The sequence below is a fragment of the Dendropsophus ebraccatus genome, chromosome 8, assembly GCF_027789765.1.
Source record: "Dendropsophus ebraccatus isolate aDenEbr1 chromosome 8, aDenEbr1.pat, whole genome shotgun sequence".
Taxonomy (NCBI): domain Eukaryota; kingdom Metazoa; phylum Chordata; class Amphibia; order Anura; family Hylidae; genus Dendropsophus; species Dendropsophus ebraccatus.
This window is the reverse complement of record NC_091461.1, coordinates 62,037,659-62,059,483: the sequence shown is the minus strand read 5'-3', so window position 1 is coordinate 62,059,483 and position 21,825 is coordinate 62,037,659. Positions and strand designations below refer to the sequence as shown.

Sequence of the window (21,825 nt, the reverse complement as noted above, 5' to 3'; positions counted from 1 at the left end):
AAAATCTGTATCGGCGGTCACTAATAACAAAATACATGTATTCTCTGGGTCGGTACAGTTACGGCGATACCACATTTGTATAGTTTTTTTTAACTATTACCGCTTTGGCGCAATAGAAACTATCTTCCTAGCAAAAACCCACAAAAACTGTCCCTGCATTGCAAGATCCATAGCGTTCTTATCTTTTGCGCGACAGAGCTGGTTTTGGGCTTATTTTTGCGGGAAGACCTTTTTTTTTTTATTGATACCAAGTTTTATATGTATATGACTTTTTGATCTCTTTTATGACGTATTTTGTAAAGTGGATTGATAAAATACAGCTATTCTAGTACTGTTTTTTTTTTTTTTTTTTACAGCGTGTGTCATGCGATATAATTATTGATATAGTTTTATAGATTGGGTCGTTACGGAGGTAACAATACCAAATATGTATAGGATTTTTGTTTTTGATCACTTTTATGTAATGTTTTATAGTGTATGGGGAATGTAATGCATCTTTATTATTGGGGGGGCTGGGGGGGCTGTGTTGTGTTTGGTGCACACTTTTTTTCACTTTTTTTACTTTTACACTAGTGTACATTACTGTACACTAGTGTAAAATACTTAGATCATTGATACAATACATTGCAGTACCTGATATAATGCAATGTATTGTATCATGCCTCATGCTGACAGGCAATAGCCACAGCCACCCCTGTCTGCATCAGGCATCTCCATGGTGACCCCGGGGACCTTCATTAGGACCCCGGGATCACCATGGAGACATCGGGACCCCGGACGGCGCCGCGGGACATCGCGATCATGTAAGCGGACCTGCGGCGCCGTCCGGGATCCACCGGGACCCGTTAAATGCCGCTGTCATGGTTTGACAGCGGCATTTAACGGGTTAAACTGCCCAGAGCGGAGAATCCTCCGCTCCGGGCAGTTACAGGAGGGTGTCAGCGGTCACACTGACCGCTGATCACCCGTCCTGCAGCCGCCGCCGGGTGGTAATTTATTCCGATACGCCCGCCGGTAAAAGGCGTACGCATCGGAATAAAGCCCATTAGTGGCCGCCGTGAAAAGGCAGCATGGCGGTCACTAAGGGGTTAAAGTAGAAACTAATGAGGCTATACTGGAGTGGCAAGGCAAGGTGATATCAGTGTGTATGCATTCTCAGACTTAGGGCCCTATTACACAGAAAAATAATCAGCCAATTATCTCTCCGTGTAGAGACGGCGATCAGCCGACGAAATGATCATCAGCTGATTGTTTCTTTAGGTCCAGACCCAAAATCATCGGCTTCTGACCGAGCATTGCTATATGAGCTGACAAGCCGCTCAGCCAATTACTGGCCGGAACCACAGCGGCTAGTCATTGGCTGAGCGGCCTGTCAGCTCAGAGAAGTTATAGTGTGGCGTGTCGGGAAGCAAGCAGAGGGCAGGAGAAGACCGGGAGCTTGAAGAGGTAATGTATGAACAGTTTAGGTTAAGGGCAGCACGGACATTGCTAACGATCTCCGTGCAGGCCTTGCTAAACAATCATCGAGCTGTGTAATAGGCTCAGTAAACGAACGCCGATCAAGCATATCGCCGGTAATTTACATTATTGATCGGCCTGTCTAATAGGACCCTTAATGTTATGGATGATTCATTATTTTGGATGAGCACTTACCACACAATCTCCTCTGGCACAGACACTATAGGGATCTTTATAGCTACAACGGGTACCATCATGAACCACCTGATTCATAAAGACCACATCTCCTGTTTCTTTAGACTGGCATATAAGCTCACATTTCTGTGCATCTATGAGAAAGAACATTGGTGTCATAGGAAATTATGTATATTTGCAGCCTGCTTCTATACAGGATATACTGAGATATCCAGAGTTATGGTTTGTTTTAAAAGACTTCAGCTAGTTATACAATCATTTAAGAATGGTTGACTAATTTAAAGTGTAACTGTAGTTATAACTTTCAAAATGTAAATCAACAGCAGATGTGAAATAAGGCAAGTTTGCAATATACATTCATTATTTATTTATTTTTAGTTATCATGCTGTAAAACATAGCTATACTTACCAGATATCCAGGCCCAGTCTCCTGAAGGCAGCTTTTTTTAGTATTGTGCTGGTTTAAAAAAAAAAAAAGACTAAACACAAGAATTTTTGGCCAGTACAGAGTCGGCTCAATGTGTCCATCAATCACATGACTGCCTTCTCTGTGAGCACTCAGATGACCTGGGAAACTCAGGACTTCCTGTGTTTAGACTCTTGAAAATAAAAAAGAGAGTCAGAACACAGGAAGCACTGTGTTTTCCATAACTTAAAAAGAAAATAATAAATGTAAATTGCAAACTTGCTTTATTTCACATCTACTGTTGATTTAGATTTTAAAAGTCAAAACGACAGTGACATTTTAAAGGATATGGGAAAAAAAAAAACATTTTAACGCTATACTATACTATAGGAAATTACTGCGACCCCTAAAGATCAGACCATGCTGCTGTCAATCATCTCTGAGCAGGCAGCCCCATAGACTGCCTAGATGGAGATCACTGCAAGCTGGGGAGTGAAATGAACTACTGTGCACTTCTCCTGGCTTGTTCTTCTGATTTGTGGGGGACTAAGCAGACCCCCACTGATGTAAATCTTTGACATGTCCCTGAAAAATCTGCTGACCATTTAGTTTTTTGAGGGGAAATATAGTTTTATTCATTTACTTTTGTTTATACTTGCCAAGGGAAATAATAAGTCGTAATTTGACTTTTTTTCTTACCATCTTGGTGTTCATAGGGAAGCCATGTGTGCTTGGTGTTCTGGTGCGTGTAGTATGAGTTTCGCTGAGAACACTGCTGAGCTCGGAAATCCTCAAATGGTCCTCGACATTCTTCAGTGTTGCACATCTGATATTCATAGGTGGGACCAGGGCAGTCACGCCCCCCATATGCTGGTCTGTACAACACAATATATAAGATACATTTTAGTGGCCCTCGGTTATGAGTACATTTATTATATGTACATAGTAACAAAAATAGGTAAATGTTACTTTACATTTGTTTATTTTTTTATGACAAAAGCATAGCCACACAAGAGGCCATTTGTGTTTGGTATTACAACATAGCTCCATTCACTTCAATGGAACTAAGTTGCAATACCACACTTTTTTCTGTAAGAGAACAGCTTGATTTTTCTAATCCTGGATATCCCCTTTAAAAATGCTGTCCCACACTGTAAATTTATAGCATATCCCCAGGAAAGTTGATAAATATCTGATCTCTGGAGCCATCACAGCTAGACCTGTTGAAGACTATGCAACAGCTTCAGCTTATGTTGGAGGACTTATTTCATACAGACAGCAGGTGGCGCTGTGTTAAGTGTTAATGTGTTTCATATGCATTGCTCTGCTAGCCTTTATGTTCTCTCTGTTACTTTCTCTCTTGTATCATCCATGTTGTAAGAACACAGGTTAGGCATGTAATGGTTCCTGTGTGTCTCTAGTAAAGAACGCAATGAATATACTTCCACAAATGTCTGTGCTGATGATTCTACTCCAGATAGCTGTAATCTGCAACTTCTAGAGGTCCTCATCTCCTGCATACAAATAAGAAAGGGGTTTGACACATAAAGGAAAGGATTATCGCAATGGCGGGCAGCTCAGAGCTGAGATTGACAGTGGCCAGAATGAACAATGATAAGCATGAGCTATGGTGGAAATGTTGTTATCCAGGGATGACTTCTGGAAGGTTATTACTACAAAGAGACCACAGATCAATTACCAGGAATGAGAAAAGAACAGACAGGCAAGCACCACCATAGGTCTGTTAGTGGAGAATGACTATCTGACTCATATAAGACATGAGAACACAGCAAAGGGTATGTGGGATGCATTTCAAAGGCTACATGGAAGATCCGGTTTAAACAGCAAGATATTTCTGCTCAGAAAACTGTACAGAATGAGACTTAGCAAAGAAAAAGACATGCAAGAGCACATAAATGCAATGCTAGAAGTGGCTACACATCTGAGGACAGTGGGTGAAGAAATAAAAGACAGTCATATTGCAGCCATAATGTTTTGCAGTTTGCCTGACTCCTACAGTGCATTGATCAATGCATTGGAGACAAGACCTGAGGCAGAGCTGACCCTAGAATTTGTAAAGACCCAGCTAATAGATGAATTTCATAGAAGAAAGGAACTTGTGCACAAATCCACAGACAATGATGCTGAAATAGCTCTTAAAGCAGCAGATACACGTTTTCAGAAAAAGGAAACTAGGGCATGTTTCTGATGCCACAAGCAGGGACTAGGGATGGTCCGAACCTGCCGAGGTTCGGGTTCGTATGAACCCAAACGCTTGGCATCAGATTCCCGCTGTCTGGCCGCTCCATGGAGCGGGCAGATCCAGCGGGAGTAACGCCTGGAAAACTGGGATACAGCCTATGGCTATGGCTGTATCCCAGTTTTCCAGGCGGTCCTCCCGCTGGATCCGCCCGCTGCACGGTGCGGGCAGACAGCGGGAATCATTACCGAGGGTGCGGGTTCGTACCATCCCTAACAGGGACACATAAAGAAATATTGCACAATATGGAAGGCAGAACAGCAAAAACAAAATCCAAAAGGGACTTAACAAAAAGATCAAATCTACTATATCCCACCCAAATGTTGCAAAGCTGGTGTATTGATTTGGGTACAAGTCACATGAAAAGCAATAAGAACTTCTTTAAAGAGCTTGACATAACCAAAAAGGAAATGAATCAAATGATCTATCTTGCAGATGAAACCAGCATAAATGCAGAAGGAATTGGACATGGAATCTTAGTGTGCCCAAGTAAAAATGGAGACAACTATGTAACTATGTAACAATTTAGCCATACCAATGCAGGATGTACTATATGTTCCCAGTCTAGAAGATGGACTATTGTCCGGGGAATTACTGTCAAATTCCAAGGTGATAAGTGTGCTATCCTGTATTAAAAGCAGGTAATAGCCAGTGCCAAAATAAATGAGCACTTACATAACCTCAACATGGTGATGGAACAGGTAAAACTATGCAGACGTGGACACAATAGGGGACATTTATGAAGTCCAGCGTTTTTAACGCCGGGCTAACAAATGTCCCCGGAGCTCAGGGGATTTATGTAGAGGCGCACTGCCTCTACATAAATCCCGTATACACGAATAATCTGAAACCTCAGAGCTGGCGTAGGTTTCAGTATAATTTTCCCCCCGGAAAAAGGATAAATGCGGCGCATGCAGAGGCTGCGCCCCCTCTGTGTGCTGCCGAACCCCCCGCAACACCCCCCCCCCGTAACAGATGTCATTTAGCTGTCTGGCCTCCCCTTAGTGCAATGACTGGTGTTTGCACATTATTCTAGTTTGGGATTACTAATTGGCCTTTGGGTGTGGCTTAATTGAAAAGTCCATTGAATTTAATAGTAAAAATGGAGAAAGAACGGTGAAAAAAGAAAAACTGTGTGTGAAAAACTAAGGAAAAACATCCGCTGTTTGCAAAAGACATCCGAAAATAATGGTCATGTTCATTATTTTGAAGTCCGCGGCAATAACGTCCGTCATTCAATACATTGTGCGCATTGGACGTCCGTCTTTCCACTGAATTCAATGTATTGCACTGCAGTCAGTTAAATTGCGGCAATAATGATTTGAAATGGCAAAATCTTTTCTCTATTTTTGACGTTGTGGGAACATAGTCAAAAACAGAATCCTAGTCCTCAAAACAGAGAGTTACTAATGCTAGCAGTGTCACTTTTGCTGAAGGATGGTGTGATGACTACACCAGAATCAAGAACTGAAGAGAAAAGTGGCTGTGATCATACTACCACTGCATCCTCTGAACAACAAGTCAATACAAACCCAAATTCCATGAGTGAGATAACCTGACCAATCTCAGATACAGAACCAAGGTGTTCAACTGGAGTAAACAAAAGTAAATCACCGGTACATCTCTCATACAAGGCAGGTACAGTTAATGTTCATGAAGCCCCATCCTGGGAAGAAATGTCACAGCTTCCGGACAGGGAAGCCAGTAAATGGATAAAGGCAGCATAGGAATAAATTAAATCTTTGCATGGCACAAAAACCTGGATGCTGACAGAACTGTCAACAAGAATTGGATATTGGCTGTAAATTGACTTTTTTAGGTTAAATACAATGCTGAAGGCAGCATTTTAAGGTACAAAGTAAGACTTGTTACCAGGGGATACTCACAAAAATATGGTGAAGACTATGAAGAGACACCAGGATTCAAAGATGAGCAAAGACCAGACCTAGTATGCAAACTTAAAGGGAACCTATAACCCCCCATGGCGGTACAGATCCTGGCCGACCCCTTACTGCAGACCCATATACATACTGCTTCCACGAAGTCCTGCCTCTGCGATATCCCCGTCCGAAGCCGTGCGCGTGCTCCCAGAGATGAGTCAGAAGCCTATACACAATGACGGCTCAGTCATTCTCTATGAGTGTCGGACTCATCTCTGGTAGTGTGCGCAAAGCTTCGGAACGGGGATATCGCGTCGGGGGGACCGGTTCCAGGAGCGGGACTTCGTGGGAGCGGTAAGTATATGGGTCTGCACTGGGGGGTCCGCCGGGCTCTGCCCTGGCACGAGGAGGGGGGGGAATGCCCGCTTATTAGATAATTGAAGGCAGCTGTCAAAGATGACAGCTGCCTCCGATTACCGGATTCAGCCGTTCCCTGGTGTCTAGTGGGGGAGATCGCTCCCCCGGGACGTTGTCCCGGAGGAGCGATCTCCGTTACAGAAGCTGGCCGGGGACCGCTCCAAGATGGCGCCATCCCCGGCTCGGCACTCGTTTGTTTTCGGCTGCAGCAGCCGAAAGCAAACGAGTGCCGATCTCATTGATCTTTGCTGTATAAGTATACAGCAAAGATCTCAATGAGAGATCAAAGTGTATATACTAGAAGTCCCCCAGGGGGGCTTCTAGTATAAGTGTAAAAAAAATAAAATAAAGTGTTGTCAATAAAAAGCCCCCTTCCCTAATAAAAGTCTGATTCACCCCCCTTTTCCCAGGTTATAAATAAAGGTAAATAAATAAATAAATAAATAAACATGTTTGGTATGACCGCATGCGTAATCGCCCGAACTATTAATTAATCACATTCCTGATCTCGCACGGTAAATGGCGTAAGCGCAAATATCCCAAAGTGCAAAATTGCGCATTTTTGGTTGCATCAAATCCAGAGAAATTGTAATAAAAAGCGATCAAAAAGTCGCATATGCACAATCAAGGTACCAATAGAAAGAACACATCATGGCACAAAAAAATGACACCTCAAACAGCCCCATAGACCAAAGGATAAAAGCGCTATAAGGCTCGATTCACACGTTGTAACAGTGCGGCTGTATTTGCGGCTGTAATTGTGCGGCGGTATTTTTGATGGTTCGTGTGTATGCTGGGAAGTATAGGATATGCGGCTGCACAGTGCACACTATGTATGAATCTACGGCCCTATCGTAAACGGACCCGTAAAAAATGAACAAGACCATTGTTTGCGGCTGAATATGCGGCCGTGGATTGACAGGCGGTCCGTACGGAGTACTTCAAAAATAGCCGGCAATGATGCCGAATGCCGATGCCTCTAATAGTTAATATATTAAATTAATCAAACACATTTTCTTTGTAATCAAGACACTTTCGTTGATCAATAATTTATTTCTAACGAATCCATCATTTTGCAATTAAATATACTGTTAAAATAAATAGATATATAAATAAATGTATATTTATCTATATATTTATTTTTTGACAGTATATTGAATTGCACAATGATGGATTCGTTAGAAATAAATTATTGACCAACGAAACTGTATTTATTTCAACGAAAATGTGTTTTTTTAATTAAATATTAATTAGTACAGGAAGCTCTATAAGCCGTTAATTCATATGCCGGCAAAAGAGCATTCTGTACTAATCATCACTTTACTTTAATGAAAACATCAAATGTTTCTTCTAATTATGTTGTGACAATAACATTATTAGAAGAAACATTTAGAATTATATGTGCGCTCAGCTGATTGGCTGTTCGGCTGAGCGCACATATAATAAGCCGGTCCGCAGTACAGTGACTTCATTGTGCTGCGGACCAGCGAAGAGGACACATCGGGGTGAGTATAGAGCTCTCCCCACCCCCTCCCCGGCACCGCACCCCTCCCAGCAAGGAAGGGGGGGTCACTTAACCCCTTCCTTGCTGGGATGGGTGCAGTCTGACATCAGTCTGGCCCCCAGGGGGTTAAGGGGGATGCAATACATCCTCCCTTAACCCCTTGGGGGTCAGACTGTAAGCAGCGATCTGTAAAGATGCTGCATACTGTAAGGAGCACAACACCGCTCACAATGATGGGTGTTGTGCTCCTGTTTGTGTGTTTTTGTGTGTTTCTCCCTTTTTGTTTTTCAGATATCGGTATCCTGGGGATTACGTCGGATTCCATGGACTACGTCGATGACCAGCGTTTTTTTAATGTTTTTTTTTAATAAAATGGTCAATGAGGGGTGTGGGGGTGTTTTTATTTGAATAAAAAAATTTGTAAACTTGTGTCTTGTCTTTATTTCTTTACTTTATAGACTTAGTAGTGGAAGCCGTCTAATAGACGGAATCCATTACTAAGTCGGGGCCTAGTGTTAGCCGGTATAAAATGGCTAACACTAACCCCCTATTATTACCCCAGTACCCAATGCCACCAGGGGTACTGGGAAGAGCCGGGTGCCAGTGGTCCCGGAGCGTCAAAATTGGCGCTCCTGGACCGGGCGGCAGCAGGCTGGTAAGATTTAGGCTGGGGAGGGCCTAAACCAATGGCTCTTCCCACCCTGGTGTTACCAGGCTGCTGTCGTTTGGTTTTTAACCCGGCTGGTTCTAAAAATAGGGGGGACCCTATGCGTTTTTTTTTTTAAATAAATAAATAATTAAAAAAAAACACATAGGGTCCCCCCTATTTTTATAACCAGCCGGGTTAAAAACCAAACGACAGCAGCCTGGTAACACCAGGGTGGGAAGAGCCATTGGTTTAGGCCCTCCCCAGCCTAAATCTTACCAGCCTGCTGCCGCCCGGTCCAGGAGCGCCAATTTTGACGCTCCGGGACCACTGGCACCCGGCTCTTCCCAGTACCCCTGGTGGCATTGGGTACTGGGGTAATAATAGGGGGTTAGTGTTAGCCATTTTATACCGGCTAACACTAGGCCCCGACTTAGTAATGGATTCCGTCTATTAGACGGCTTCCACTACTAAGTCTATAAAGTAAAGAAATAAAGACAAGACACAAGTTTACAAATTTTTTTATTCAAATAAAAACACCCCCACACCCCTCATTGACCATTTTATTAAAAAAAAACATTAAAAAAACGCTGGTCATCGACGTAGTCCACGGAATCCGACGTAATCCCCAGGATACCGATATCTGAAAAACAAAAAGGGAGAAACACACAAAAAACACACAAACAGGAGCACAACACCCATCATTGTGAGCGGTGTTGTGCTCCTTACAGTATGCAGCATCTTTACAGATCGCTGCTTACAGTCTGACCCCCAAGGGGTTAAGGGAGGATGTATTGCATCCCCCTTAACCCCCTGGGGGCCAGACTGATGTCAGACTGCACCCATCCCAGCAAGGAAGGGGTTAAGTGACCCCCCCTTCCTTGCTGGGAGGGGTGCAGTGCCGGGGAGGGGGTGGGGAGAGCTCTATACTCACCCCGATGTGTCCTCTTCGCTGGTCCGCAGCACAATGAAGTCACTGTGCTGCGGACCGGCTTATTATATGTGCGCTGAGCCGATCAGCCAATCAGCTGAGCGCACATATAATTCTAAATGTTTCTTCTAATAATGCTATTGTGATAACATAATTAGAAGAAACATTTGATGTTTTCATTAAAGTTAAGTGATGATTAGTACAGAATGCTCTATTGCCGGCATATGAATTACCGGCTTATGGAGTTTCCTGTACTAATTAATATTTAATTAAGAAAACAAATTTTCGTTTAAATAAATTCAGTTTCGTTGGTCAATAATTTAATTCTAACGAATCCATCATTGTGCAATTAAATATACTGTCAAAAAATAAATATATATATAAATATACATTTATTTATATATATATTTATTTTAACAGTATATTTAATTGCAAAATGATGGAATCGTTTACATTTAATTATTGAACAATAAAAGGGACTTTATTAGACAGAAAATGTGTTTTATTAATTCAATATATTAACCATGAGAGACATCGGCTATAGTGCAGAGGATCGCAAACCCCGGTAATAGCGATTCATGTAAACTGTGTTCCCTGCTTTCCCAGATGCATCCAGAGGTGTTTCCATCACTTTCTTAACATTTTATTTGTTATTTTTAGTTGAACCAGATTTCCAAGTAAATGACCGTATGTTTTGAGCCGCATGTCTATTTTTTCCCACGGCCGGAGTTTCACCCGCACATTTACAGCCGCATAAAAAATACAGCCGCACAGTTACAGCGTGTGAATCCAGCCTAAGCCTGGGAATGGAGGAACATATATTTGTTAACAATGGTTTGAATTTTTTACAGGCCACCAGATAAAAGAAAAGTTATACATGTTACATATCGTTTTAATCGTAACAACTTGAGGAACATATAAAACATGTCAGTTTTTCCATAGGACACACGGCGTAAAAACAAATCCCCCCAAAGAAAAAGAATTGTTTTTTTTTTTCAATTTCACTGCGCATATAATTTTTGTCTGGTTTCGCAGCATATTTTATGCAAAAGTTCAGCCTGTCATTGCAAAGTACAATTAGTGATGCAAAAAATAAGGGCTCATGTGGGTCTGTAGGTGTAAAAATGCAAGTGCTATGGCCTTTTAAGCACAAGGAGGAAAAAACGAAAACGCAAAAACAAAAATTAGCCTGGTCCCGAAGGGGTTAACAATGAGGACTTTCAGCAGAGTAAGGCAGACCCCTGCCTGTACACAAACAGACTCACAGACAGATGGATTTTTTTGCTTATTTATGTGGATGATCTTTTAGTCTGTTATGAGTGAGAAGGGGATAAACAAGGAATACTACAAACCTTGCATCTGAACTTTCAGACCAAAGATCTTGGGAACATAAGCAACTACATTGGCATTCAGATCGAGAGGGTAGATGATGGAAGTTTTCTTCTAGACCAGAAGCACAAAATTTATAAAATAATTGAGACTTTTGGATTGGAAGATGCTCGTGGATATATTTAAGAAAGTGCAGGCTCATGGAAAAGCTGGGACTAATGGACAAAGCCTCAACTGTTTATGTGCTTCTCTGCTGTGTCAGTATACTAGCGCCAACTTATCAGTATCGGAGCCCCCAACATCATAATTAATTATGATGCTGGAAGTTCCGAGGTCCACTCCACAGGACACCGTCCGTGTATGGAAAGGTTGCTGTGGACGTGTACATTAGCCCATATGTTCTATGTACCAATGAATCAAAGGCTCAATTGTCTGAAAATCAGAATGGCTAAATCTTGTGATGATGTATGGCAGTGTAAATGAGAGAGGTCACATGAAATAAGAAGAAATAACATCTGAAAAAGTAGAAGCAGTTGAAACCGAAAATGATAGCTTTGAACAATATTAACATTTGCCGTCAATAAATCACAACTTTTGAAAAATTCTTTTGCTATATGTATTATGCCAAGTCTGTGTTTATGTAATCCGAAAATATGGTGGAGAAAGAACAAAAAAAAGCATACAGATGTGGATGTACTGAGAAGAAAGAACCACCAGAAGCATAACATATGTTTACATTTCACTGAGCTGGAATTTGAAAGATTACTCACAAGTGTAAGCCGCACAACCTGGAGATCTGATCCCCCATACTGCACATAGTTGCCTGTCAGCCATTGATACCTAAGCATCTGCTGAGTCCTTCAGTTTCATAAATGAAATATTAAAATATTTCTCGTTTCTCAGTTCAGTCGATTGTCTGGAAGTCTTCTCAGAGTGGCATAGCAATGATTATATGTTTTACAGATGCCCTTGGAATGATTCTGGTATGCCTTAAAGAAATACACAGCTCAAACCTTGCAATGTAGAAATAATCATTCTCCATACTTAATAGAATATATAAAACAATGGCATTCATTGTTTGTTTGCTTGTTTTTAGTACAAATCATAAATGGGATTTTTATGGAAGTTCAACCAAAAGAAACTAGAAATAAATAATAAAAAATTAACTGAACGCAAATCATTGTGTGCAAGGTCTACCTCTATACCACTATTATTTATTACTAACTTGAGTACGGGAACAAAACCATTCACAATCTTTAGGGTAGTTGTAATATTGTAAAGATTCATGGTTGGTTTATGGTTGAACAATTTCAGCTGTCACTAATTGGTAGTGTAAAATTGTAGATTCAGCATGCTGTAGACTGCACATACCTTTTAGAGAGTATTAGACATGTCTGATTCCACTTATCTCACATGACAGATTAAACCCAACCAGTCCTATGCTTTCCTCTGATTGTATTAGATATATCAAAGGGTTTTTGTCTTACAGTAGGGATGAGTTAGCAATCTTCTCCCCCAGCACAGCTGCACCCTTCCCATTGAGATGCAACCTCTCCCTACCATAGAGTCTGTAAGTGACAGAGAAGTCGGCCCAGTTCTCCATGAACCGAAACCCCTGTATCCTACACCAGCTCTTGAGTCTTAAGTTTCCTGCCTAAGTCCCTGAAATTATTTTTAAGGACCCTCCACCTACCTCTAACTTTATCATTGGTGCAAATGTGCACCATAAGGTGAGTAGTTACAGCAATGAGACTACGAATGGGATCATTAACCCCTTCACATCAGTACTACGTAGATATACATTCTAACTGCACATAACGAACGCAATAGGAATGTATATCTACGTTCCTGACTTCAGAGGCTTTTGATGTGTGCGGGACCGCTGCAGTGAGAGCGGTCACACACACATTAGTGTCCCGGGAGCTAAGGATAAAGAGAGGTAGCTGCCATCTCGCAGCTGCTTGTCATTAACCACTTAAACACCGCAATCTATAGCGATCACGGCATTTAAGGTACTCAGTGACAGGACAAGCTCCTTTCACTGAGTGATCGGGACCCCTGCACCGATGAGCGGGGATAAGGGGGGTAAGTCGCTTACCTCCATCCTCTCAGATCGGCATTCTATGCTAAGAGTCCGCTCTCAGGCAGGCTCTATACATAGATCACCGATAACACTGATCTATGCTATGCTATGGCATAGCATAGATCAGTGCATGCAATCTAATGATTGAATGTTTTACAGTGAAGAACTGTTTAAAAAAGAGTATAATAAAAAAAGGTTTTAAAAGTATTAACCCCCCCCCCCCATAAAAGTTTAAAATATCCCCTTGCCCATTATAAAACTATAAAAATGTTAAAAAAAAAATTAAATAAATAAACATATTATATATCGTAGGGTGCGGAATTGTTCAATCTATTGAAATATACCATTATTGTTCCTGTTCATAAAAAGCTATCAAAATTTTTCTGTTACACCTGTATAATATTAATAAAAACTATAGATCATGGCGCAAAAAATGACACCTCAACCAGCCCTGTAGGTGGAAGCGCAATGGCTCTTAGAAGGCAGTAAGGAACATTGCATTAATTTGACTTGGGCATCTGTGCATCAATGGGCTCGGTCTTGAAGAGGTTAATGAAGATACATGAACATTGGATGTCATATTGTAGAAATGTAGCTCCTAAGAAGATTTGCTTCTAGAGGAAAATAACCCAATAAAACAGCAAGGCTATAGCTCCAAAGCATGGCCCATGAAATGCCTACAGCTTTGTAGTACACAGCACCTGAACACGCCAAAATCTCTTTACCTTTAAAGGGAACCTGTCACCCCCCGTACCGGGGTGACAGGCTCCCGACCCCCCGTTAGAGACCCCTATACTTACCTCATCCCGCCGGGTCCCGCTTCTGGATTCGGTCGGGTCCCGGAGATCTCAGCCGCTGCAGCCCGGCGCGCGCGCTGAGAGATGAGTCCAACACCCATAGAGAATGACAGGAGAGTCCAGCGCTCCGTCATTCTCTATGAGCGTTGGACTCATCTGTCAGCGCGCGCGCCGGGCTGCAGCGGCTGAGATCTCCGGGACCCGACCGAATCCAGAAGCGGGACCCGGCGGGATGAGGTAAGTATAGGGGGTTCTAACGGGGGGTCGGGAGCCTGTCACCCCGGCACGGGGGGTGACAGGTTCCCTTTAAGCCATTTTCTAATGTAAGTTCTATAATTTAAAGAGATTTTACAACTAACTAGGGTTATTTTATAAACTAAACTAAATTTGGGGAGTACTAACCGACATATCTGCCCTCCACTCATGGTGACAGCTGGGTTCCTTGCCTTCAGTGGTAGTCAGTGCAATGACCACCAGTTTCTGACATCAGTGCCCTGAACACTTTTCCTGGCCTGGCTCCTAAGCTGTTGGACTAATGCACAGTGGTAAAGGAGCAGGGACTGTGTTTGTCAAGATTCCTGTACAAATTTTTATGGCTCCCTACGCTACAGATGTAAGGCACCATAGCAAGAAGATAGACAGAGTCCCTGCTCCTGCACACTGAAATTCACTGGGCTGGGTGCTGAGTGTAAATAAGGCTTTATCTTGCCATAACAGCTGAGGCGGTCCTGGGGGCTAGATGGTTGTCAAAAGTAGACATCTATAGGCTATGTTCCCACAATTTTTATTTCTCACCATTTTGCTGCCATTCTTTGGATGGCCGTCATTTTGGTGCCCAAATGCAGCCATTTTATGCAAATGATGGTCATAATTTGCATACAATGGCAGCGTTTGACACAAAAATATTACAGCTATCCTGAAAAAATTGGCTACAAAATGGCCAAAAAAGATATTGTGGGAGGATAGCTTTAAAGTAGAAATGTCTGTGGTACTCACGGTGGATTGTTGCACTGTCTGCCGCGGGAACGTACTCCTCCTCCACATGTTCGAGAACAAGATCCAAATCTTGACCATGAGCTCCATCCTCCATCCTGACTATAAGCCTGCTCAGGTGTCTTCCAGATGCAATGACCTTTAAAGCACCACTAAAGAAGGGGAAACGTAATACAGTCTCCATAAAACATAAGGTGTTTTTATTTTTAACATAAGTGGATATGTGCAATTTTTTTTTATTATTCGCCTAAATGAATGTGAAGCATTTGTTAGCCTGTATAGCTTTATAAGGCTGAAAAGAAAAAAAGTGTGCACATTTTCTGTTCCAAAAATGTAAATTAAGCAACATTTTTGTACAACTGTTCATCACCTCCTAACTAGGTATAAAATTTACTCATTTTCAAGTTTTTTTGCCCTGGAATAAATGTGGTTCGGGTAAATGCAGCATGACAAAATACTTACAGCCAATATACTGAGTCAGAATAGATGGTGCAAGCTTATGCTGCGTTTACATGGACCGATTATTGTTCGAATTTGCACGATAATGATTGAATTTGAACGATAATCGTACGTGTAAACGCAGCGAACGATCAAAGACGAGTGAGAAATCATTCATTTTGATCTTACAACATGTTCTTAAATCGTTGTTCGCAAAAAATCGCAGATCTTTCCTTGTAAACAGTCGTTCATCGATTTTACTTATGTGCAAGATAGGCTTAAATGATAGCAAAACGATTTTTCCGTACAATATATCGTTTAACGTCTAAACACTAGTCTTTCTAAAAAAAAAACATTGTTCCTTTGATATCGTTAATCGTACGATCGGGCGAATTATTCCTCCATGTAAACGCAGCATTATTGTAGTCTCTCAACATGCTGAAAAAATACGGTTTTTTCAGCGACCGTCTGCAGTGCATTGCTCTGTACAACAGCATATCGCAGTTGACTTTGATGGGCCGTCTGAACAGTCTAAGGATCATTTGGGTGGCCCCTCCCACTGCACCCTGCTCACTGTCTGTGTGTGTAACAGCACACTTTTGAGTAAAAGCTTTTGAGTAATCTCGCTTCATTGTATTGATGAGTTTGGTCTTTAGAATTGTTAAGTGCTGTGAAATATGTTGGTGCTAAATAAATAAAATAATTTCTTACTATTATAGGCTGGGTTCACACTACGTATATTTCAGTCAGTATTGCAACCAAAACCAGGAGTGGATTGAAAGCACAGAAAGGCTCTGTTCATATAATGTTGAAATTGAGTGGATGGCCGCCATATAACAGTAAATAACTGCCATTATTTCAATATAACAGCCGTTGTTCTAAAATAACAGCAAATATTTGCCATTATATGACGGCCATCCACTCAATTACAACATTGTGTGAACAGAGCCTTTCTGTGTTTTTAATCCACTCCTGGTTTTGGTTGCAATACTGACTGAAATATACTGACTGAAATATACATATACTGACTGAAATATACGTAGTGTGAACGCAGCCAGCCTGTGTATACATGTGAACATTTATGTTTTATTTCTAATCTTAGAGGTTCAGTAGCTATCATTTAACATAACCAATTAATTGCTTTCTGAGTGATAGATGTGTATAATATAGACAACACAGAACATGTTTCGAGTCAGCAACAAATTGTGGTAATGTTGTTATTGTGAATAAGTACCTTTCCGGGAGAACATTCAGTTCCATCGAGAGGGGGGCCCTTTTTCGTTTTGCAGAAATAGGGATTATCTGGGTGACTGCACCACAGCTGCTTGCAGGGGTCAAATGTCCTAAACTGTGAGAACAAACATTTGCAGATTTTCAGTCAACTATACATTTAATTTCATCAGAGAATGGAGGATGATTGATGCAACAATTAAAGGGGAACATAAAGCCATATATTTTCAAATGCTTTACAAATTATAAAAAATAAATACATTTTATACATTTCCTTAAAGAGTTTTTACCATAGGAAACAAAATCAGTGTATAGGTATATATAGATATTGCAGAATTCATGCAGAATTTTAGAAAAAGCTTAGTAAGATTATTAAAAAGGAAAAATTACAATTTTCCAAATGTTTCTAAACCTCAATTGGAGTTGCCGATGGTAAATATTGACTGGACAATATTTGGGAAGACACAGCTTTGTCTATATAAGGTGTCACAGTTAACATTGTATATCAGAGCAAAGACCAAGCCATGAGGAGGAAACAATTATCTGTAGAGCTCAGAGGAAGGACTATGCGGATGCACAGATCTGGAAATGGGGACAAAGAATGAACTATACATTCATTTTAATTAAGTTTTATTACAAAGTTTGACAGCAGTTTCTTTTGGACTGTCACCATTTCATATCCAAATAACGTCCGCTATTTCAAAACCATGGCTTTTATTTGTAAAATAACAGCCATTGTTTTAAAATAATGGGCATTATTTGGGTGCAAAAGGATGGCTTAATACTGTGATTAAATGTGATACTCACAGCAGTGCACATTCTGTAACCTACTCCAAAATCGAATCTGCATTGTTCATCCATCGAGTAGTTGATGCCTGGTAGTTCTGGAAGTTTTGGCCATTTATGTTCAAAGGGATCATCCAGGAGACAATCATAGGAACTAAAACAAAATGGAATGGGGTAAGACTGCCAACTATTATTTTTATGGCACAGAAAGGGCTGTTGGTTACCAGGGCATGCAAGGGTACGTTCAAACACCAAAGATTTGTCTTTAGCCAACATGTTTTAGGCCCCTTAAACATGGAATATTCAGGCTAAGTTCCTACAGTGTCTATTTGTACAATAACTGCAGTCATTAAGAAATAATGGTCGTTATTTGACCTGAGACGGCCATAAAAAGATGTGAGAAAAGAACCATCCAGAACACACAAAAAAACCAAGTCTCCGGTTGTATTACCAACCGAGGATAGCGGAGCATGTAATGGGAGCAAATTTAGTAAGGGTAATCTTCCCCAGCTGGGTTCATTTAACATTAACCTATCGTGTATGGAGGTTTGAAGGGGTTGTCTAGGGAAATTAAATGTACATGTCCGGGCTTGGGCTGGGCTAAAAAAAAATCTCGCCTAGCCTGTCCTCCTGCTGCTCCATTTCACACTAACACTGCCAGGTTCTGACTAAGCAGTGTTTTTACTTTAGTTTTAACATGCACAAAGCACCCGCTCAACCAATCACCGGTCGAGATGGGTCACTGCTATAATCAGCGATTGGCTGAGCAGGCACTTGTTTTGTGTAAAAAAAAAAAAAAAGCAGGTGCTCAGCTGTAACTGGGCACCTTGGGGCAGAGTATTTGGGTAGTTTAGTGTATATTTTTGTTTTACTCATTAGTTTAGCCCAAGCCATCACACATTCACTTTACTTTACCAGACAACAACCTTTAAAGCTAAAATACAGAACAGGAAAATGATGATTGTAAACTTTCTTACTGAATATTATTTGCACAGACATTTTCTCTGTATAATGATGTAATATTTGTAACATAGATCATAGGGATGACACAGTTGTGCTTAGAGTAGACAAAGAGGAAGGTTTTCAGATGTACAGTATACTATAGGGAGACAGACAGATTCCAGCTAATGATTGCACTTAGAGCACAACCGCACTACAAAAGACTGTCTAGACCTTCATTGTTGCTTCTGACTCATCTACTGTTCACAGGTTTCACATACACATGTTCAGATTACACTCTTGGGTATAACACAGATCTAAAGCCGCAGAGGTCTTCCACATATGGAAACAAAATAACTAGGCTTTCATGGGAAAATGACCTATTGTTTAAATCAAGTACATGTTAAACATATTTTGTAGAAAACAAAATGTTGATGATGTTGGTGAAATTTTTTATTTTGCTATCTGTAATGTAAAATAATCCTGGTCACAAGGCCTAATATAAAGTTAACACTTTCTGTTTGGTACAGATCACTGTTTAGCAGTATGTGGTATATGATCATACTAAAGAGTACAGTGAAAAGTCACAGAAGTCTATAGCGAAGACACCATTCACAATGGCTTAAAGGGTATATTTAAACCATTAAATATATCATAAATAATGCAAAACTAAGCAATTTTGCATATGCTTTTTATTGGAGAAATTGCTTAATTTAGCATTTTGACCCTCTTCTTTTACTGTAGAGCTGATAGCTCATTGCCTAGGTTCATGACCACGGCTCTCCACTCTGGGAGCGGTGGTCAAGCTGCTGACCTCCTTGGTGGCTAGGAACTCAAAGCCTGGTAAGTATACATACACACATCACCAGGACTTGTGGATTGTCTGCAGAGACTTGTGTAACCTCATTGGCAGACACAGAGATGCAGAGCTACGCTTGTCCTAAATGCCCTGTGCCTCCTCTCCCTCCAACAAAACCAGGAGGTAGGAGGGGATGCAGTGCTGCTGATCTGAATCTAGGAGATGTGAGAATACCACTCAGAGCTCCTTCTCTGTGGTATAACTTCTACACAGGTCACAGAGCATGTCTAGAAACCTCTTCTATTCATGTGAATAGAGTCTGTACCAGACTTTTGTGTCCATAGGGCTCACTGTAAAGCATATCTCTAATTGTCTAAATGCTGTTCTAAACAGCTCAGACAAAATGACTGTCGCCAGAACAATAAAAAATGAACAATGGGCAACAATCAGAAATCAAAAAAGAACGGCATCTGGCTTTTAATCAGTAAACAAAACAAAAAAAAATCTAGGTGATGCATTTATGTTGACAGTTTTTTTTCTTTTTTATATAGTATTTCAAAAACTTACTGTATATATCTATTAAGTTCTTGCTTACTGCATCTTGACCAGTGATAGCGATGGAAAGCAGCTTGCACCAGTGGAGCCATGATACTTCCCATACTGGTTTCATCAGCGCAGCGATTTCCCTGGCCATCGTGCTCCATACCAAGCCTATAAAAAAGGTTATTTTTTTTTTAATTATATACTGTGATAAGAGCTCCAGAAACTCCTTGTGCCAGACAGCAAAACCTGCTCAAATTTCTTTAGAGGAGTTATCCAGGAAAAATAGAAAAAAATGCTAATCACTTTAATGGAACTGAGCTGCAAAACCAAACTCAAACTGAGGACAGCAGAGGTAAATCTCCCCCGATATGTTTCTTAAGAAGAAAAAAAACATCCAAAAAAGATTGCATACTGCAGTAATGTCGTGGTTTTACCAAGACAATCACGTTTTAGTAGTAGTAAAGTAAACTATATTCTCTTGAAAACAGTGATATTTCCAAGAAGTCTAAGGGCATTATGTATAGCTGAATAAATATGGTAAAGCCTTTAAATTTATTTAAATAAAGAATTAACTGTCATGGCTGGGATGATGTTGCGTGCCCGGGCCGCCTCTGCACCTGCTCTCCCCGCTCTTCTTTTCAGGTGGACGCTGGAGCCCACACGCTGGGGTCCGGGGCAAGCTAATCTTCACCCCCCCCCTCCGAGACACGTCATTGCCCCACGTTACCACAATCATCCCCGTCTCCTAGGCTTTCACTGATTTAAAGTGGCAGTTTGCCCTTAATTGGTTGTTACACCTGAAGCACTCCCCTATAAATGTTGCACATGTCCTAACATCAACCCCCGCCGCCCTTGGAGCCTCTGCATTAACTACCCTTAACATTGTGGTCCCAACTTTCCTGCCCATGATTCCTGCCTGTATTCCTGTCTGGTGTCCTGTCTACGTGTCTCCAGCTGCACATCAAACAACAAACAGTAAAACAGCTTTATATATGTGACCTAAACTAAGCTGTTTGGTGGTACAGTTGAGTTCTTTGTGAATGACACAAGAGGGTCTTGACCTTCCTCTTAATCTTCTGTGGTTATGAGTAAAATAATGTCTAAGTCCATGTGAAGGAAATATAGACTGTGGTTTATAGAAAGAAAAACAAAAGTTTATGATAAATGCGCTTACGGAACAATTAAACAATGTACCCAACTGTAAGCACCAGGTGGCCCAAGCAACCCTGTTCATATGAAGTCATCGTGTTCTTTGATCCCAAAATGTACAGATACAACAGATAACATCATTGCTTTACAAGTGACCCACCAGATATCCAGTGTTTGGAAACAGTGTCTTAAGACCGTATTGGACCACCAATGTGAGCGAGTGCCGTTCTGACAGATCAGCACTCGCTTGCCGAGCCTATTACATAGCTCTACAAACACGCAGACAGGGCTGTACAGAAATTGTTAGTGATATCTGTGAAGCCCTTTCTTTAATCTGCCTTCGGCCGTGCAGCACATGTTGGCGGCCAGCAGCCAATGGTTTTTAAACATGTTGAAAGACATAGATTAGTAGATGGGTGACCGCTGATTGCTCTGTGTACATGATATAATCCGATAATCCGATAAATTGTCTATAGCTAAGGCTATATTTTACCTAGTTCACTATTTTTTTAGCCTGGTTTTACATGCATTTTTTAAACTACAGTTTGTGTGGCTGTCCTTCCGTCAAATTTTTTGAGCCAAAGTCAAAAGTCAATTAAAAACAAATGGAAAATATAAAGGAAGGACTTTCTTGATTTACCTCTGGCTCTGGATTTCACACTGCAATATCAGTTCCCCCCCCCCCAAAAAAAAAAAACACATTGGGAGACATTTATTAAGTCCGGCGTTTTCTGCGCTTGACTTAAAAATGTCCCTGCAGCTCCGATGGTACAGAGATTTATGTAGAGGCGGACTGCCTCTACATAAATCCTGTGCGCGCGGCAGGAAACCTACGCCAGCTCAGAGCTGGAGTAGGTTTTCTACTTATTTTTTTGGCAAAAGAATGATGAATTAAGCGGACCTTGAGTCCGCGCCCCCTCCCCGCCCACTCCACACCCCCTCCCCGCCTCCCCGCGTATCGGTCGGAAAATGGCCCGATGCGAATAATTTATTCGCAAAATGGCCATTTGCAAATAAATTTATTCACATCAGGCCCATTTCC

The 21,825-nt window shown here is 41.2% G+C and overlaps 1 protein-coding gene across 1 annotated transcript in view; it reads right to left on the bottom strand.

The window, feature by feature from the left end:
- ADAMTS14 (ADAM metallopeptidase with thrombospondin type 1 motif 14) overlaps positions 1 to 21,825 on the bottom strand; it is a 121,013-nt gene that overhangs the window by 20,320 nt on the left and 78,868 nt on the right. The window contains exons 8-13 of the mRNA XM_069981848.1: positions 19,659 to 19,802; positions 17,375 to 17,507; positions 16,572 to 16,685; positions 14,903 to 15,051; positions 2,759 to 2,934; positions 1,654 to 1,787 (exon numbers count right to left, since the gene is read on the bottom strand). Coding sequence (XP_069837949.1) covers positions 1,654 to 1,787; positions 2,759 to 2,934; positions 14,903 to 15,051; positions 16,572 to 16,685; positions 17,375 to 17,507; positions 19,659 to 19,802 — 850 coding nt within the window. The remainder of the gene's footprint in view (positions 1 to 1,653; positions 1,788 to 2,758; positions 2,935 to 14,902; positions 15,052 to 16,571; positions 16,686 to 17,374; positions 17,508 to 19,658; positions 19,803 to 21,825) is intronic.